This window comes from Eretmochelys imbricata, chromosome 4 (genome assembly GCF_965152235.1).
Source record: "Eretmochelys imbricata isolate rEreImb1 chromosome 4, rEreImb1.hap1, whole genome shotgun sequence".
Classification (NCBI taxonomy): Eukaryota; Metazoa; Chordata; order Testudines; family Cheloniidae; genus Eretmochelys; species Eretmochelys imbricata.
The window spans coordinates 69,064,123-69,082,617 of NC_135575.1; the positions used below are offsets into that span (position 1 = coordinate 69,064,123).

General features: G+C 39.0%; 1 protein-coding gene across 2 annotated transcripts in view; it reads left to right on the forward strand.

Annotated features, from left to right (window-relative positions):
• TMA16 (translation machinery associated 16 homolog) overlaps window positions 1-18,495 on the forward strand; it is a 45,843-nt gene that overhangs the window by 12,974 nt on the left and 14,374 nt on the right. Inside the window, exons 3-6 of one of the 2 annotated variants that reach the window (XM_077815427.1) lie at window positions 1,435-1,472; window positions 2,670-2,754; window positions 6,904-7,052; window positions 13,105-13,278. In XM_077815427.1, the coding sequence (XP_077671553.1) occupies window positions 1,435-1,472; window positions 2,670-2,754; window positions 6,904-7,052; window positions 13,105-13,187 (355 nt within the window). In that variant the 3' untranslated portion in view covers window positions 13,188-13,278. Of the gene's footprint in view, window positions 1-1,434; window positions 1,473-2,669; window positions 2,755-6,903; window positions 7,053-13,104; window positions 13,279-18,495 lie in introns of those variants that run through there. The other variant, XM_077815426.1, reaches the window with a different exon arrangement.

An 18,495-nucleotide genomic window follows, 5' to 3' on the forward strand; every position in this document is an offset into this window, starting at 1 on the left:
CTCTCCTTTCATTGGTGGTTTTTTTTTCATGCTGTTACCTACAGATGGAATGAGATTTTTTTCTGTGCTCTCCTCCTTCAAAATCCTCCCCCTTTGCTTTGCTTCTCACCACGTACTTCCAATTCTGTGCACTGCACTCCTTCCCTCTTTTCCTACAGCAGTCTCTATTTCAAACATTAGGTACAACTCACATTTTAATTTGTTTTAATATTAAATCCTTCCTTCCCTTCCTTTACATTTTCTGTGCTCATCACATTCCAGATTTGTCTAATTTAAAGTCTGCTCATCCTGCAAATCCTACACTCAAATGAATTCCATTGACTCATTTTTCTTTAAGCATTTTCATCTTTTAGCTGGCATTTATAAAATTGCTCTTACTTGTGAAATATTTAAAGAAATAAAAATAACTTCAACTTCTCCTACCCCCTGCTAAACTAATTTATTTAGATTTAGACTCTACTACACAAAAAGAGTGTCCATCCCAGGTAGAGGATGCCCTAGGCATTTTGGGGCAGATCCTCTGCTCGTGTTAATTGTCATTCGCACTACTGAAGTCAGTGTCACTATAAGTTTATACCAGCTGAGGATCTGCTCCTTTATTTTGTATATTTTAATCAGACTCTTCTCCCATGTATAACTTTTGGAGAGTCTCCATCACACGGAGTAATACTGTTTTTAAAAGACCTAATAAAGCTTTAACATTGCTGTGTTAATCTGCCATTATTATAATGGTTTTTTCTGTGCCGAAGTAACAAATAATTAGAACACTTCTGTATATTTTACCCTGTCTTGCTGGAAACAAAATTAGGACTGATGTGGGTCATTGCTGGGGATTGGACTGAGCTCTCCAGGGGTAAAATCATGAATCTCTACTACTGTACTTGAGCAGCTCCTTCGGGTAGTAGCTCTAGGCGACTTGAATCTTTTGTAAACCAGCCACTAGAGTGGGGCATTTAACAAATACTGAACAACAGGTTATATATGCATCCTTCAGCGTTGATGAGGTTTCAGTATATAACCCATAATTCAAAGAGAGTGAGAAAGAGAAAAACTCTTTGGGAACAGATGAAGAAAATCTTAGTGTAAAAGCCATTGGCTGGCTTTGTGACGATATCAAAACACTTATTTATATCTACTTGTCACAATAAAATGTTTATATTGTAGGGTCCAATAAATATCAAGAGGTCTTTTTACTCTGCCTTCACCTCCCTTCCACCATTTCTTTAAACAACGCAGTAGCGAAATGTTGGAAATAGTTTACTAAAATCTGAATTAACTGGTTTGCCTGGAGCTCTCATATAAAAAGGGAAATCAGAAGTTGTGACATCGGCAGGTTTTAGAAGTGGAATTGTGCTACAACATGTTTTCACCCAGCTTTTCCATTGATTTTTCTCTTGGGAAATGGTTGACTGGAGTGTGCACTTTGTCTTTTAGGTTGAAGAATGAAAAAGCCTTGCGTCTGAGTATTGTAGGTGAGTATCATAAGCTATTTGGTTGAAATCAAAATTAAGGTTTGTCCTATAACTTAGGTCTTACAGACTTTTGTGGGAAAAGAAATTCTATCCAATTGTTCTCTGTTTGGGGTAAGGACTGTCTTTATAATCTATTAATAAAGTGTATAAAATTGTAAGAATATCATGGATGTTCTCACTTCAACCTGGCAACTGCAAATGAAATCAGAGCTAAGAGGAGTATGGGATTTCTTGACTTCACTTCTTTGCAACACACGTGGAGTTCATCACGTGGCTGACTGTAGCAGTAGGCAACTTGGCATACTACAGAACAAACCTTTATTTCATTAATACCACCAAGTCTTGTCAATCTATATGATTAGATGTAGCCTTCTCCGAAGTTTATACTTGTATCATCTCGTGTAGATGTTTGTGAACTGGCAGAGATGCCAGGCAGCAACTGGGAAGGCTGGTAGATTTCAGACCACAGTTTGATACAGTGTTTTAAAGAGTTTGATTTTTACCTTGTTAGTTTACTTTACTCTTAAATTATGCAGATCTGTTAGTCAGGGAATGAAAAGGCCTCAGGCCAGTTTCTCAGACTGCAACTCCAAGTTGCTAAATTTGACCATTTCTCCATTACATATTTGATTATCTTGATATTGATCCAATATGGTGATTCTGTCCGTCCCCCCCCCCCCCAATCATGTCTTAATATAACATGATCTGAAAGTGATTTTTGGTACTTTTAAACATTTCACAAGCAGTACTTACAGAAAATTTTTTAACAATTTTTAAGATGTTCATCTAATTCCTCTGCACTGTACTATCTGAAAAAATTATACTGTGTATATTGATTGCTGAAAAATTGGGTTGTGTTTTAAGAAAAATAAATTGAACATTTTCTTCCTGATTTCTAGTACTTCAAAACAATTTAGGTATGTATGTATGTATGTATTTATTCTTTTAGTAAAGGAGGATGGAAAACATCTGTAAACAATTTCTACCTTCTCCTCCAAATTAAAAATAACTGGATGAAACCTATTCTTTGTATTAATTTAATATCTAGACTGAGACCTTGTACTTGTACCATAGTGAGGCAAATTTTTATGACTGAATTTTAAACCCCTGAAAAATGGGATTTATTGCAGGAACATTGATAGGCTTTGGTCTATGCTAGTGCTACTATAATAATTAATACACACTTCGTTCCTGTAGGAGAAAAATTGCAATGGTTTCAAAGTCACCTTGATCCCAGCAAAGCAGACTACACAAAGAAAGAAGCCTGTGAACTAATTGAAAAGTAAGAATGGGGTATACAATAATATAAAAGGCTCTTTTTTGATGGAAATAAGATTGACTTACTGACTGGTAAAATTAAGATGAATCTTTAATAAACTAAATATTTCCCTTTTGTATTTATTATTAGAAATCTCATTGATTTATTAATAGTGAAGATATTATGCATTAGCATAAGTAGATCATAATTATTCTGGAACTACTGGATGAGGTCAGATTATATCCAGAGAGACTTACCCACTCAAGTATTATATCTCTGCATATGTAGTGAAGGCAAACTCAAATTAAAATGGGTACACCTATATCTTTTCCAGTAACCGCATGATCAGCAATCTAAATGTTTTATGTCCCCAGTGCATGAGGTGTTAGTCGCATTTCTTGGTGAAAGTGCAATCTACAGGTTCTACTTCACTTAGCCCCACTTCTTAGCTTTGTCACATTCTGTTTTAGGAAGGCCTGCTGAACAGCGCCAGAGCTGTTTCAAAAGTGGGGGCCTGTATGGGGACTATATCATTACTATACATAAGACTACATATACCAAAGGCTGCCCCCATTGCCAATTTGTCAGCTACATCTCTTGCTAGGTTATGCCTGTCTCATGATGGTAAATTCCTTTTACCCTCAGTATTTATGGCATATTTCGTATGCAGTTCAATGAAACCTGCATTATTGAGGAGCATCTCCAGTGCTACTCTGGGGCAGATCCATCACTGGTATATGCTATAGGATCTACTGCCATCTTATGTTTTAAAGTCTTTGCAGTATAATGATGGCATGAGACTTTAAAATATCCTCAATGTATCCAGAGTACTTTAGTTTGACATTTTAGCGAAAGACCACTTATAGCAGGCAACGTATGATTTTTTTTTTTTTCCTGGGTTGCAGAGCGGTTACTTTAAGACAGGTTACACTAAGTTTAAAAAAAAAAAACATTCACATTGAAAACACTACATTAAAACAACAGCGTTGTGGTTGTGAAGTCAAGTACCCAGAAATTAGGAAATGCTAGAATTATGATTGCTTGTGCAACTTTAATTTGGCTCCCTTGTGTATAACCATTCTGATAGTCCTTAAGTACAGCCCTGGCTCGAGCATGCTGGAGTACTGACAGAGTCTTTGGAAAATTTAGCTTCCAAACTCTTAACAAATCTTTACTGGAAGTCAAAAAACAGTGATTTTTCTCATAGGCAAGGCCGCCCCGAGGGGGGGGAACAAGTGGGGCAATTTGCTTCAGGCCCTGGGCCCCGCAGTCAGGGCAGGGGTGGCAATTCGGCAGCGGGTCTTTCAGTCCCTCTCTTCCTCGGCGGCGGCACTTCGGAGGCAGCTCAATCGCTCCGCTTCAGTCTTCTGTGGCAATTTGGCAGCGGGTCGTCCTGTCCTCTTCTTTCTTCGGCAGCATGACTTGGGTTTTCTTTTTTTTTTTTTTTTTCTTCGACGCTTGGGGTGGCAAAACGAACTCTTTTTTATGGAAGGGGCCCTTGAGATTGCTTTGCCCCAGGCCCCCTGAATCCTCTGGGTGGCACTGTTCATAGGCTCGTATCTTAGACAGGTTTGGCTGTTTGTTTCACACGAATGGCAAAAATAGGGCAGCCTCTCTACCCCCACCAAATTTCAAGTTCTTGCTCCAAAGCATGGAGGCACTAGAGCTTCTCAGAGAAATTATAGTACAAATGTTTAACATAGGCAAAATAACACTTTTCTCTAATCTCACTCTTTGAAGTGGCAAAACCATTTTAGCTGAAACATTCAGAAAAGTTCTGCCTGAGGCAGACACCTGATCTGAGAAATTTCTGCTCAAGTGATTAAAGTTTGGCAAAGTTATAAGCAACTGAAAATAGGGTCTTATAATGGGAATTGTCAGGCAATCAAGGAAGAAGGCTGTACTTCTTCCAATCTGGTTTAGAGGGGAAGTGAAGGCAGCTATAAAAAATAAAATATAACAAATGGAAGAAAGGGAAAGTTTATAGTAATGAATATAAACTAGAAGTTAGGAATTATAGAAAATTGATGAGGGAAGCAAAAGGACACAAGGAGAAATCTTCTAGGGAGTTTTTTAAATATATTAGGAACAAAAACTTCTGACAATGGTATTGTTCCATTACTAGATGGAAATGGTAGAATTATGAATAATAATGCAGAATAGGCAGAATTGTTCAATAAATATGTTTGTTCTGTAGTTGGGGAAAAAAGCAGATGATATAGTCTGATCAAATGCTGGTGATAATGCTCTTTTAATTCCACTAATATCTCTGGAGGATGTTAAACAGAAGCTCCTAAAGTCAGACATTTTTAAATTAGTGTGTCGAAATAACTTGCTTCCTAGAGTTTTAAAAGAGGTGGCTGAGAAGATTGCTGGACCATTAATGTTGATTTTCAGTAAGTCTTAGAGCAATTAGGAGGTTCCAGAAGACTGGAAGAAAGCTAACGTTGTGCCAATATTTAGAAAGGGTAAACAGCATGACCCGGCTAATTATTGGCCTGTCAGCCTGACATCGATCCTTGGCAAGACAATGGAGTGGCTGATACAGGACTCTCCTAATAAAGAATTAAAGGAGTGTAATGTAATTAATGGAAATCAACATGGGTTTATGGAAAATAGGTCCTGTCAAACTAACTAGATTTTTGTAATTTTTTTTATGAGGATACAAGTTTGGTTGATAAAAGTAATAGGGTTGACATAATATACTTAGATTTCTCTAAGGCGTTTGACCTGGTACCACATGCCATTTTGACTAAAAAACTAGAACAATATAAAATGAACATGGTGCCAATTAAATGGATTTAAAACTGGCTAACTGATGGGTTTCAAAATGTAACTATAAATGGGCAATCATCATCAAGCCAGTGTATTTCTAGTGGGGTCCTGCAGGGATAAATTCTTGGCCCTATGCTATTTAATATTTTTATCAGTAACCTGGAAGAAAACATAAAATCACTGTTAAAATTTGCGGATGACACACAAATTGGGGGAGTGATAAATAATGAAGAGGACAGGTCACTGACTCAGAACGATGTAGATCGCATGGTGACCTGGGCACAAGCAAACATGTTTTTAGTATGGCTAAATGTATACATCTAGGAACAAAGAATGTAGGCCACACTTAAGGGATGGGGACTCTATCCACTACAGCCCACAAATCTTTTTTAAAGTCACTGCTTCCCAGGATAATCAGCTGAACATGTGTGAGGCGGTGGCTAAAAGTGCTAATGCAATTCTGGGATGAATAACAGGGGGTTCTCAAGTAGAGGTAGAGGTTTTTTTGCCACTGGTGCAACTGCTGCTGCAATACTGTGTCCAGTCCTGGTGCCTACAATTCAAGAAAGATGTTGATAAATTGGAGAGGGTTCAGCAAAGAGCCATGAGAAAAATGAAAGGATTTAGAAAACATGCCTTACAGTGATAGACTCAAAGAGCTCAATCTGTGTAGCTTAACGAAAGTTAGGGGGTGACTTGAATATAGTCTGTAAATATCTACATAGGGAACAAATATTCAACAGGTTCTTTAATCAATAAAAAAAGTATAACATGATTCAATGAGTGGAAATTGAACATAGGCAAAAATCAGACTGGAAATAAGGCATGAATTTGTAATGGTGAGAACAGTTTACCAAGAGTCGTGGTGGATTCTCCATCACTGACAGATTTTAAATTGGTTGCATATTCTTTCAAAAGATATGCTCTAGGAATTATTTTGGGCAAGTTCTATGCCCTGTGTTATGCAGGAGGTCAGACTAAATCACAGAGGGCATTTTGGCCTTGGACCTTTGCTATAGGTGGAACAGGTAATGCTGCGTATAATAACAAACAGGTAGGAGCAAAATCTGCTCTCTCATCATTATCCTGTAGTCGTTTGGAAGTTCTCCCAGTACAGCGCTAGTCTTCCTTCTCCCAGAGGATTTTTGGCTACAATAGGTGACATGCTATATACTCTGCTAAGTCTGAGGGGTAAGAGTCTAGAGGTCACAACCTAAACAGAATTTCTCTTTTGGAAGAATATTACAGTTTTTCACACGAAATTCAAGATTTGCATCGGTGGCATATTTAGATGTTGCGCAGATGGCAAAGAAATATTTCCCTGTCAAATGACCAAACCAGCATAGTTTTATTAAAATATTACGAGACATCTCATAGCTTAAACTTGTTGTCTTTCAGATATTTACATCGATTCAGTGATGAGCTGGAGCAAATTAAGTTACATAACAGCATTAAAGGCAGACAAGGAAGGCAGCACAGTTCCCGGGAGATAATAATCAAACAGACCATAGAGCATGAAAGACAACTCTATGAAGGATATGGGATAGGTATGGCTGCCTTATTATTTCGTTGTTGTGCAAACTGCAATAGCTGCAACTCCCTTCCTCCCTCCTCGCCCGCCCCCCCCACCCCGTTCACAAGGCCTGAATCCTAAGGGAAAGCTTTAGGTCTTTAGGTGATACTTTGGTTTCTTGTTTTAGAGAAATAAATCTTCCTTTACGTCTCTTGATTTCCAGGTTCTTTTAAGGTGGATGTAAAAACAAACAGAAATATCCTAGTTAGAAATTCATTTTACTTCCTTGAATGCAGTGATCGCCTTTGAGCAAAGACTTTGCTTTATGTTTTATGTTGCTTTAAGGCATATGTGTATGTAGATTTTGATTACTAAAGTTGACAGGAGGGTGATATTCCTATGAAGTCTGACTTCTGTTTTTAAAGCATATTAATGTAGGCACCCCAAAAGAGCATGAATTGCATCCTGTACCTGTCTGTGCAGTTTCTTTTTAAAAAGGTAAGGTTTTTTTTAAGCCTGAACAAAAGGTTGCCCCCTCTTTAAAAGAATGCATAATTACATGTTTAGAGACATACGTATGATGATGTTTGTTAGTATAAAGGTTTTACTAGCTCTCATTTGAAATGACCAGCATTACTTGCTTATGGCTTCATTATTCATCACTGGTGACCATCTCAAACTCATGCCATGAAACCTTTGTACCATGAAACATCACAGAAACCTAACATCACTGAGGACCCCATGTATTGTTCCCTCTTACAGGAATGGGCCAGTGGGAAAAGTTCTACAAGGTTCACGTTGCATAAGCTTACTATTTGTTCTCCACTTAAGAGGGAGGATTTCGGAGCCTACTAAACTTAGAGGGCCCAAGGCTTCCCACTCCATGAATCACAGGGATCTTTAGAGAAAAAAAGAACCCTTGATCTAAGGAGGTAGGAATAGTCCTGTATCAATTGGACCTGCCTGGACCAGGATTTACACTTTCTCCTTATTTGTGGTGGAGCAGAGCTCCTGCAGTAGATGCAGTGGAGCCAAAGGGCATTAATACAGCTCCAGACTTAATTAAATTTCTTGGGTTTTCCTAGATTTCTTCATTAAAACGTAGGGGCTCATCAAGGTATGGTGCTTCATTTTGACAGGTCTCTTGCTCCACTCTGGCCCAACCTAAAACTTTGTGCAGCACCAGCAGACAAAAACTCTGATCAGGCTGAGGAGATACGTACACAGAAAGACCCCTTCAAATGTGTAGCTGGTGATGAATCTTTGACCCCATGGATGTTTGGAGTAGGGTTGAGAGTGTATGTTTATAAAAATGCCCTAACATTCAACCTTTAACAACGAAAGTCCCCTGAAACAAAACTCTAACATTTAGAATACAATAATGCTGTAATTTATAACAAAAATAATAATAGTCCAATAGACAGTTAGCTCAGAACAATATCTTAACTTCTAATCTGACGTTTCAGGGTTTTCACTGGCTGCTATCACAAATACATATAAAGTCAGACTGCCAGACATGATTATTGGTCTTTACTTTTAAATTTCCCCAGGGAAAAAATAGCAGTTGCCCCTTTGTCATCAGTGTCTCACGATGCCTTAAAAAGAGCTCAGGGGAGAGCCGTGTGCATCTTGAGAACCTCAGCATGATTATTACCAATGAAAGGTATCGGTCAGGGATGCTGCATGGGATTAACATTAAAGAATGGAAATATTTGAGCCTAAGTGAACTGATAGCATCCCTTTAGAAATACATACACCGGACCCTCACTAGAACGTGCGTCTATATAGCGCGAATTCACATACAATGCGGTCGCGGCCGTGAATCCCAAATTTAATTACTTTAATTGCAATTCATTTTAATGCAGTCCCCGCGTTAACACGGTACTGCGCATGGATCCCAAATCCCGCGTTCTAGCGAGGGTCCGGTGTATTCTCTTTAAAGGTCGTATGCAAATACAAGCTATGCTTGAGAGAGGGCCTGAAATGACTGAAAATCATGTACATGGAACTAGGCTGATGGGCAAGAGCAGGAATCAAGTGGGGCAAGGCTAATTGGGACGGGGAAAGGAATTGTGGAGACTGAGATCCAGGCTGTGTTGTGGAGGATGTGGTAGAAAGTAATACCAAATTTAATGACCTGACATATTACTTCTTAAAAATAGACAGCCTTTTTGGAGCCAAATTAGCAGTTTAACTTTAATGTCTAGAAGTAGTAGTGTTCAAAGTCAGTGCTACTTTCATAGTGATATGGAAGTTCATTAACAGAATGGAAAATGTTTCCTGCTTGGAATGTAAAATCTTGGCCAATTAGCTTCTTTGCAACAAGTGTTTCCTATGTTCATGGGGTGGGGGTGAGGGAAGGGGAGTAATGAAAGGTTTTCAGAATATTTGTCAGCTGTACTTAATCCTCCAGAGCTTCTCATATCCTGTTCTGCATGAAATAGCTTAACGCCATGAACCCCTGAATTGTTTGCTGTGTGACTTAGTGCACAGTAGGAATCCAGTGTTCTTTCTCCTCACTTCCTCTTTTGCATTTCTTCTAGGGCAGAAATAGGGAAGCAATCTGTATGACTCTTTTAAAAATCTGTTCTTGTTTTCCAATTGTTGTGCACCAATACGAAGTCCTCCTTCCAATTTCTGTGATTTTAAAAATTAGTTTTCTTATTTTTAAAAATGTTTTTCTCTACTGTTGCTGTGTGAAAGTTCCAGGCAAACAGAAAAATCAGTGAAATAGGCTAGCAAACAACTCTATCAAATGCACAAGGTAAACAAACTGTAAAAAATAAAGAAACAAGGTGTTTTCGTATATAGAAATCTCAAGTTTTACTTACTATTGCTGTAAGTTTTTAAAAATTGCAATTTGTGACCTTTTTAAGTTGATGGTACCCCTTTACATGTTAAATGCATCCTCAAATCATTTATCGTTTGTTATCGCAGCTGTTGAAGGTTCTGTCTGTCTAGAACTCAGAGAAAATTATTCAGAGAAAATTGTTGCTGCTAAATACTATAATTGGAATTGGGAGGAAAAAAATGTGAAGTCAGCTGGAGATTGTGCTTTAATGGCTCTATCTCATCATTATCATTAGAGGCTTCTCTAATAAAAGGGAATATCTTCAAACTGACTTTATATTTGAATGTCTCTCTCTGTTACTGAGGTCAGAATTTTCCCTTGTGTGTTGTATGTTTTGTGTTGAAGCAGCCTTAGAATATAAAAGTGTCAGGAGTTCTAAAAGTCACCCAAGGTATACCATTTTTGTATAAAAAGTCACGTTCGCATGAATAGAAATTCAAGATTATATACTTTTCTTCACTAGTTGATCAATAACAGGCTGAATTTCATGCAGAAGTTCTTAAATAGCTACACTGGCAACTGAGTATTCAGATAAATTAGTAAATGTTGTACAGATTCTTCTAGGAACAGTAATAATAAAGGAAGCTTCAGTCTTATAATCAGTGAGGTTGTTAAGGAAGTTGTTTCTTTAGTAGTGTCTCATTGGTTCCTGCCTTTCCCTCTATGCTTAATTGTATGACTAAACAGGTTCCTACAGGTTTGACTTTTCTGGCATATTGTCATTTTCATCATTGTGTGTTTCTGAAAAGTACTTATTTTTCAAGTGTTCATAGCTAATGTCCAAAGCTTGTTGAAGGGGCATCCCAGATGTTGACAGGAACCCCCTGATGAATTGAGAGTGCATGTTTCCAGCTAAAAATGGCAAGCAGTAGTTATTTCTTCTGAACTTCGTGTTGTTTAGTTAACTGACTAACTTTTAATTATGGATTCTGTCAGAACATGGAAGCCAAGTGTCCTAGAAAAAGAAATTGGTCCAATGAGCTCTCAAAGTTAAACATACCCAGATATGAAGAGTTAATTTTTTTTTAATATTTGGGATGGAAGACATAAGGGTAGAATATTATAGCATAGCTAGTGTCTGTCCTGTTTGTTCAATATATTTGAAGTTTTTGCTGCTGATTGTGGTAGAGTCCATTGTACAGCTGAATTGGTCCATGTCTAAAGAGATCACTCCTCTTTTGATGACCAGTCATTTCTCAACTTCACTTTGTGGCTCCTTGATTTTTAACACTGTCTCTTGTTCTCCTGAGTTTTTCCTCCACTCCTTAATGAGGAAATGTACACATGATTTGAATATGGGTTCAAGAACAATGTATTCCAATTCTCGTAAGACTTAACAGAAACCTTTAGTGCAAATCTGTGTGTCTGAGAGAATGAGGAAAAAGTTGTGTTAGAGACAGCTGATTTTTATTTTTCAGAAACATTTCATTTATATAAATCTCTATTCTGACCTCTACAGAACCTGATACTATTAAAATTAGGTAGGTATCTCTAAACTTGGATTGTAAGCTCTTCCGGGCAGGGATAGTCATTTTGTTATGTCTGTACAGTGCCTAGCAAAATGTAGCTCCCCAGCTGGGACCCTTTGGTGCTACTACAATACACATAAATATTAATAGACTAGAGTGTTTGCCAAAAACATTATGTAGTCACCTTTGTTTGACTTGCTACTCAGACTCATGTACAGCAATGGAAAGGCTGATCTGGATTGCTTAGTGAAGTGGCCTCATTTAAGCAACATGTCTTTTAATACAGCTAAATGCAAGGTTGTGCATATAGGAAAAAAATGTAGGTCACATACAAAATGGGTAGCAGTGTCCTGGAATGCGGTGATATTGAACAGGACTTAAGGGTGATGGTAAATCAACTAAATGTGAGTTCCCAGTGCTGTGCTGTAGCTAAGACAGGGGTGGGCAATCATTTTGGCCTGAGGGCCGCATCTGGGTATGGAAATTGTATGGCGGGCCATAAAGGCTCCCAAAATTAACAATTCAGAGTTATTCAAATAGACTCTTATTTAATACGTTTTAGTGGAAATAAACATAAAACCTTACTTACTATTATAAATATACCATCATAACAACATATTACAATAATTAAACTAAACTTAATCCCTTTCCATGCCCTCTTTGATTAATGTGAACAATACAGCTGGTCACCCTTCTTTACAATGGCATCAAAGTCCGGTGTCATTCTTGTTATGGAAATCTGTAATACTGAGTTGAGATGCTGGTTGGTAGTGAGATTTGTTGTAATTCAGCAGGAAAAATGTTTGTTCATACACACAGGTGGAGCCGAACAAAACAAGGATTTTCTGTGCCACCTTGTGGCTATTTATTAACTTTGTTTCACTCAAGGAGGCATAAAACTCATCAGTTTTTTCTGAATTGTACTTTTTCTTCAAGGTGGAATTGCACTGTAGATCAATGAGCAATTAAAAGTGGCAATTCTTCAACAAAAATACTTAAAAACAGACTCCAATGAGAAACTGCAGAACTGGAATTAATTTGCAAACTGGACACCATCAAATTAGGCCTGAATAAAGACTGGGAATGGATGGGTCACTACAAAAACTAAAAACTGATTTCCCCCTTGCTAATTTCCCCCTACTGTTACTCACACCTTCGTGTCAACTATTTGAAATGGGGCACCCTGATTACCACTACAAAAGTGATTTTTCCTCCTCTTGATAATAGCCCACTTGTCATCAAGAGCTAACAAAAACAATGTAAAGCCCTGCTGCTTTCTTGTTCAGCTCAGAAGCCAAACGTTCGCAACGGCGAGTAACAGTTCTTTGTGACAAACTAATGGTCTCAAATTTGTTTTGGTATTCCAGGCACAGCGTGCCAGCAACATGAACCATGCATTCTTTCAAAAACTCCCCTTTAATAAAAGGCTTATTTTGTTTAGCGAATTTAAACTCTAGAATATAACTTGTCTTTGTAGTGGCTTCCTGAACTGTAGCTTGTCTCACATATATATTTTGCTGAGCTTTTAAGTACGTGGCGAGTTTCTCAGCTTTTCTTGCCCTTTCCTCAGTTGTTAAATTACTGCCATAATTAGGATATTTCGTTGAAAAATGGCAATTCAAATTGTACTCCCTGAACACTGCGATCCTCTCCTGACAAATCAGGCATACAGCCTTTAAGTTCACGTTTGTGAAAAAATATTTTGCATTCCAGTCTTTGTTAAAAACCCAACACTTTGTCCATTTTTCTTTTTTTTTTTTTTGCAGCGCTCATTTTTGAAAGGGAAAAGAAAATCTTAACTGCTGCCCTTATTTCAAACTGCTGTTTTAGAAGATTTCACGCACTGTGAAAAAACTGGGCCTGCTCTCTAGCCTGGATTTGTTGGGCATCAGTGCCGCCGATAATTTTGAGCCATGGCACTCTATCCCAGAACTTGTGTGGACAAGAAGAGGCAGAGGCAGGTGTCAGCTCACTTGTAACTTTGTGCCCCACCCTCCCCCCCAAAATGGTGTATTTGAAATGTTCTTACTGTTGTACTTCGAGTTCTGTTTGCACTGTTGTATTTATTAAAAGTTTACATAGTAAGGGATGTTACCAAGGTGGAGCGGGAGGACTCCTGGGATGTGGTGCGGCGGGGCTCTGTAAGGGATGTTACCAAGGTGAAAGGGTCATGGGGTGTGGCACGGGGGCGGTACCTGGGACACCTAGGGGCCCTGCTGGCAGTGACACCAAGGCTGCCGTACCAGGCACTGCCAAGGGTGGAGGCTGCAGCCCCTGGGCAGTTTCGAGGCTCTCGAGGGTGGGGCCATAGGAGACCAGGAGGTCTCTGCTGTGTGTGGGGCTGCTGTGTGTGGGGGCCTGCCGCGTAGGGGTGGGGTTCTGATCCCGGAAACAGTGCGGTTAAGTTGCGCCTGCGCAGTGTGGCTCTTCTGCGTGCTGGAAGGAATCTTCCAGGAAGATGGTGCTCATCAGTGAGTCGGGGACTGGGGAGAGCCTGGCAGAGCGGGGCAACCCCCTGACCCCACTCCCCAGCGGGAGTGCTGGAGTGAGGCAAGCCCCCGACCCTGCTGCCTGGTGGGAGCTCAGGGGCCGGATAAAAACTTCTCATGAGCTGGAAGCAGCCCGCGGGCTGTAGTTTGCCCACCTCTAAGCTAAGAGGACTAATGTAAGTCTTGGATGCATAAGCAGGGAAATACCAAGAAACAGCTGAGAAGGGGGTATTACTACTTTGTAGAGCTTTGGTGAGTAGAACTGGTTGAAAATTTTTCATTAGAATGATTTTTTTTTTGGATGAAAAATTCCCTTTATGCAAAACTGAAATATTCTACTGAAAATTTTCAGTTTTTCAGAAAAAAAAAATCATAATTTTTTGATTGGGAAAATAGAAACAGATACCCATCTGCCATCCCCTCCCCCACCCCCCGGCCTTGTCAGTTTCACATTTTGCCAGTGAAATTGACAAAAGCTTTCTCAGCTGGCTGCCATGTCTGAGCTTCCATGACTTTGTCTCCTTCCCTTCTCTTCCTTTCTTATTCCCCCGCCCCAAATGAGCACTTGGAATCTCTGCTTCTCATGCCCCTGAAGCTGGGGGGAAGGTGTGCAAGTTGAATGGCCTCTCCAGCCCTGAAGCTGAGTGGGTGGCTTAGAGCCCTGTCTCTGTGCCTCTCTGGCAGCCAGGCTGGAAGGCTCTTGTCAATTTTACGAGTGCTGGACTTCAGTTCTCCCAAAAGAGATTTTTTTCTTGAAAGCCTTTCCTATTAAAAATTTCACATTTTTGACATTTTGTCCAGGTTTGGGGCATTTTATTTTCAAACTTGGGAATTTTTTTTGCAGGAAGGGGATATCCATTTTCCAGCCAGCTTTGTGAGAAAACTGTATCTGGTTCTGCTTTCCATGCGTCAAAAAGGAGTTTGAAAATTTGAAAGGGTTTAGAAAAGAGCTAGAAGAATAATTTGAGGATCGGAAAACATGCCTTATAGTAAAAGACATAAGAAGCTCAGTTCTGTTGAGTTTTTATCCAAGAGAAGGTTAAGAGGTAACTTAATCATTCTCAACTAGTACCTATGTGGAAGAGAGATTCTGATAGTAGGGTCTCTAATCTAGCAGAAAAGGCATATTGAGAAGTTTGGAAGGTTAAGATAGACAAATCCAGACTAGAAATAAGCTACACATTTTAGCACTGAGGATAACTGATAATGGGAGTATCTTACCTAGAGATGTGATAGATTTTCCATCACTTGCAGTCTAAAAGATATGCTGTTCAGCAGTTCTCAAACTGTGGGTTGGGACCCCAGAGTGAGTCGCAAACTCGTTTTAATGGGGTCACCAAGATTAGCATTAGACTTACCGAAGCTTGGAACCAAATCCGAAGCCCGAGCCCCACTGACCGGGACTGAAGCTGAACCCTGAGTCCTGCTGCCCAGGGCTGAAGCCAAAGTCTGCGAGGCCGGGCTCAGGCTTCAGCTTCAGACCTCTGCAGCGGGCTCACATTATAGATCTCCTGTCCAGGGCTGAATCCCTTGGGCTTTGGCCCCTTGCTTGGGCAGTGGGGCACAGGCTTCGGCTTTGGCTCCCCCGCCTGGGGTGGTGGGGCTTGGGGTTTGGCCCCCCCCACCTTGGGCAGCAGGGCTCAGGCGGGCTCAGGCTTTGGTCCCCTTCATGAGGTCGTGTAGTAATTTTTGTTGTCAGAAGGGCGTCACAGTGCAATGAAGTTTGAGGACCACTGCTAGCTCAAACAGAAACTATGGGCTTGATGCAGAATTTGAGTGAGGTTCTATGGCCTGTGTTATGAAGGAGGTCAGACCAGATGTTCATAATTGCCCTTTTTGGCCTTAAAAATCTATGAATCTGGGAAAGGAGAATTTGAGAACTTATTTAAGCAGTTTTTGAAAAATTATTTGAAGGAAATGAAGTAAAGGCATGTGGATTAATTTACAAAGGGTAGGCACTTTATTATTCTAAAGCAGTGGCTCAAAAGCTATCCCTTGAAGAGTTTATTGGGAGCTGTACATATCTGAGGGCAGAACGTTGCCCTTTGTGGTGACTCTGCTGCTGTTAAAATTGTACTTAAATAGCTTTTGTGTAAAATTGATTGGACTGTAGGTTATATGCCCTTGTCTGTTTTTGTATAACAGATATCTTGAAAAAAGCCTTTCAGAGATCACATTAACTGGTATTAATAAATCAGTTGTATTGCATCTAAACCAGGCCAAAAAGAGGTGAGAGTGTTAGATTCTTGTTATAAATGTATTTTGTTTACATTACACCCTCGTAAGATTACAGAATTAAGGTTACTCCACAGAAAAACTTTAGTATGATTTCCAGTGAGAAATCTTCACTATGTGATGGATACCTGTCACAGAGCTCATCTTGAAAATTTAAATCAGCGATCCAAGAGATGACACATTCAGGAGTGTATTTGTGTATATTTGTATATAAGTTTGTGTGTGTAAAGACTTTATTGGCCTTATTAATACCTATACATTATTAATACTTATGTTAAAATACTACTGTTGTATTTTTACCTTCCCTAGATGTTTTCAGTTTTTTATTCTTCAGGTAGCTCCTTTTTCCAGATATCACAGTGCACTTTATCTTCCAAAATATAAATTCTCTGGGAAGGGACTGTATTAATAGTCCTGTACAGAACTGAGTATCTTGTTGGTGCATAGATGGAGATAATATAAGTTATAATCTGTGATTCCAATGGGATCAAAAATTCTGATTGGGAAGATGCTAGGTTGAACGTAACCCCAAATATGTTCTCTTTATTTATAACAGAAGCTTAATATCATGATTTTCAAAATAAGGTGCCTAAAAATGTATTCTTAGATCTATATTTAGACATAAAAATAACTGATCTTTTCAAAAATGCTAAGCAACCATTGAATTCAGTTGGAGCTGCTGGATGTTCAGCATTTTTTTAAAAATAGGCCATTTATTAAGTTGCCTAAATATGGATTTAGGAGCCAAAATTAAGGCATCCATTTTCAAAAATCTTGTTAATATCCATTAGTAAGACAGAATATTAAACATCTTGGTTAATATTACCATCAAGAGTACATATAGTGTTCTGTGTTTTTTGCTAACACACCCTATATTTGAACAGCTGAGATCTAAAGGCATGGCATTTCTGATGGAGGACTCGTGACTATACACACCACCCTTCCCCGGTGCACTACTCTGTAAACCTCAAGGTACAGCATAAGGCCTGTTGTCACAGTTGTAACTCTCTTAAGGTTTCAGGCTTAGCCATCACCTCTTTTGGATGGAGACCCATGTCTCTCCCTCCAGACTGGAAAGAGAGAGAGAGAGACAGACTGTGGAGGGATCAGGTCTGACTGAGATCCAGCATCTCTAGGTTGCTCTTTTTTCAGGAGCTACAGGAGGGTACACAAGTTACCAGTCAGCCTTCACAGAGCAAAGTACATTTATTCTTAGGGCAAAAGTATTATAGAGAAAACATATAAAACACAATAAAAGGAACTACCTGCATGCTAAAAGCTTAATAGAGGTCTCCCCCAACTCCAAATAGGGCTCTGGAAGGTGCTAGTCTTTCAAACCCCTCAGCCCGGTTTGCTCTCTTGGTCAAAAGTTCATGTCAGGTTTCAGATCAAGAACAACCTTGGGACAGTTCAAGGGTTTCTTTATGAAGTTTGGGCCTTTAATAGGTGACACTAGTCAGTGGCCCTCTCCTCAAAAGGTGAAGCTTCAGAAACTGAGTTTTTGTATAACTTGTGTTGGAGAACTTGCATTAACCACTCTTCAGGGATTCCCCAGGAAAACATCTCAGTAAGCCATGAACCTAAAAACATTTTTAAAATGTACTGTCACAAAAATCCATGTCTGTCTGGCACACTTCACCTCATGGTTCCCGGATCTCACATCTGTCTGTCTCAAGTGTATATCCTTTTTGTGAGAAAATACAGTACTGCTGTAGTGTTGGTATCGTGCCTAGGGACTATTTTGATGGGCTTATTAACGATGCATACCTATTAATTAATAAAACTTTTCTTTTTGAACAATAAATCCTTGTGCTTTCACTTCCAGTAGATGATCCGATGTTCATTTTTTAAACCTGGGAAACCTTAAGTCACTTTCCAGGTGTATAGGTGCCCATAAATCTTTTGATTATATTGCAGTAGTAGAATAAGGTTAATCTAGATCTAAATGATTTTTGCTTCCTATATTTTACAAAAGTAAAATGTCTGTTGTTGCTGTGGTAGATACCAGCACATTTAATAGCATTTTAATTAGGAGTATGGAATGATTGAGATTTTATTTTTTAAATCTCATCTTTTACCAAATCTCCTCTCTCCAATTCAAGATGAATCAGACTTTTATCACAGTCTTTCAGGAAATGATTTTATTTAACACAAATAAACATGGGATTATCTTATATTTACATACTGGACAGGGCAGTAATTGAATTGATCAAGATTGCAAATAATGGACCAAGAAACACGGAAGATTTGTAGTCTGTGTTTACAATTGTAAATTCAACTTTATTTGGATGTATTCGACAACTGTATTTGGTTAACTTTCTGATTTAAAATATTATTTTATCCAACTGTATATTGTAATAGATTCTGTGATTAGTCTGACCAAGTAATTATGGGGTAGTAATTTAATTGTAAGGTGCTTATGAATTCTCTGTT